This window comes from Pteropus alecto, unplaced genomic scaffold (genome assembly GCF_000325575.1).
Source record: "Pteropus alecto unplaced genomic scaffold, ASM32557v1 scaffold23, whole genome shotgun sequence".
Lineage (NCBI taxonomy): Eukaryota > Metazoa > Chordata > Mammalia > Chiroptera > Pteropodidae > Pteropus > Pteropus alecto.
Genome location: NW_006435837.1, coordinates 3,340,280 through 3,340,672, shown reverse-complemented (window position 1 = coordinate 3,340,672; position 393 = coordinate 3,340,280). Strand labels below are relative to the sequence as shown.

At 56.2% G+C, this 393-nt stretch overlaps 1 protein-coding gene across 1 annotated transcript in view; it reads right to left on the bottom strand.

Moving 5' to 3' along the window:
* Nucleotides 1–393, bottom strand: part of MAP7D2 (MAP7 domain containing 2) — an 83,517-nt gene that overhangs the window by 39,881 nt on the left and 43,243 nt on the right. The window contains exon 5 of the mRNA XM_025046605.1: nucleotides 258–389. Within this exon, the coding sequence (XP_024902373.1) occupies nucleotides 258–389 (132 nt within the window). The remainder of the gene's footprint in view (nucleotides 1–257; nucleotides 390–393) is intronic.

Genomic DNA, 393 nt, shown 5'->3' with positions numbered 1-393 from the left:
CAGTGAGGCCAACTGGCCTGTCTAAGGTCACAGAGAAAATGAACAGCTGAGCTGAAGGGATAAGTCTCTTCGCTCGTATTCTAGTGCTGCTTCCACTGTATTGTGTCACGCTGCTGAGAGAAGGCACGGGGAGCCACCGAGGAGAGAGCTTAGGCACAGATCTCTCTCATACCCCTGAACTGGGCAAGACACTCAGGCGCGCAGCGCACCAGCTGTGTGTGAGCCGCTGAGATGGCCTGCGGCTCTCAGGACCTTACCTCCTCCTCCCGGATCTTCTGCTTCCTCTTCTCTTCAACGGCAGCCCTCTTCTGGTCCTCCCGCTGTCGTTGCTCCTCCAGCTTCCGCCAGCGCTCCTCGATTTGTTTTTCATATTGGAGCTTGGCTCGTTTCTGT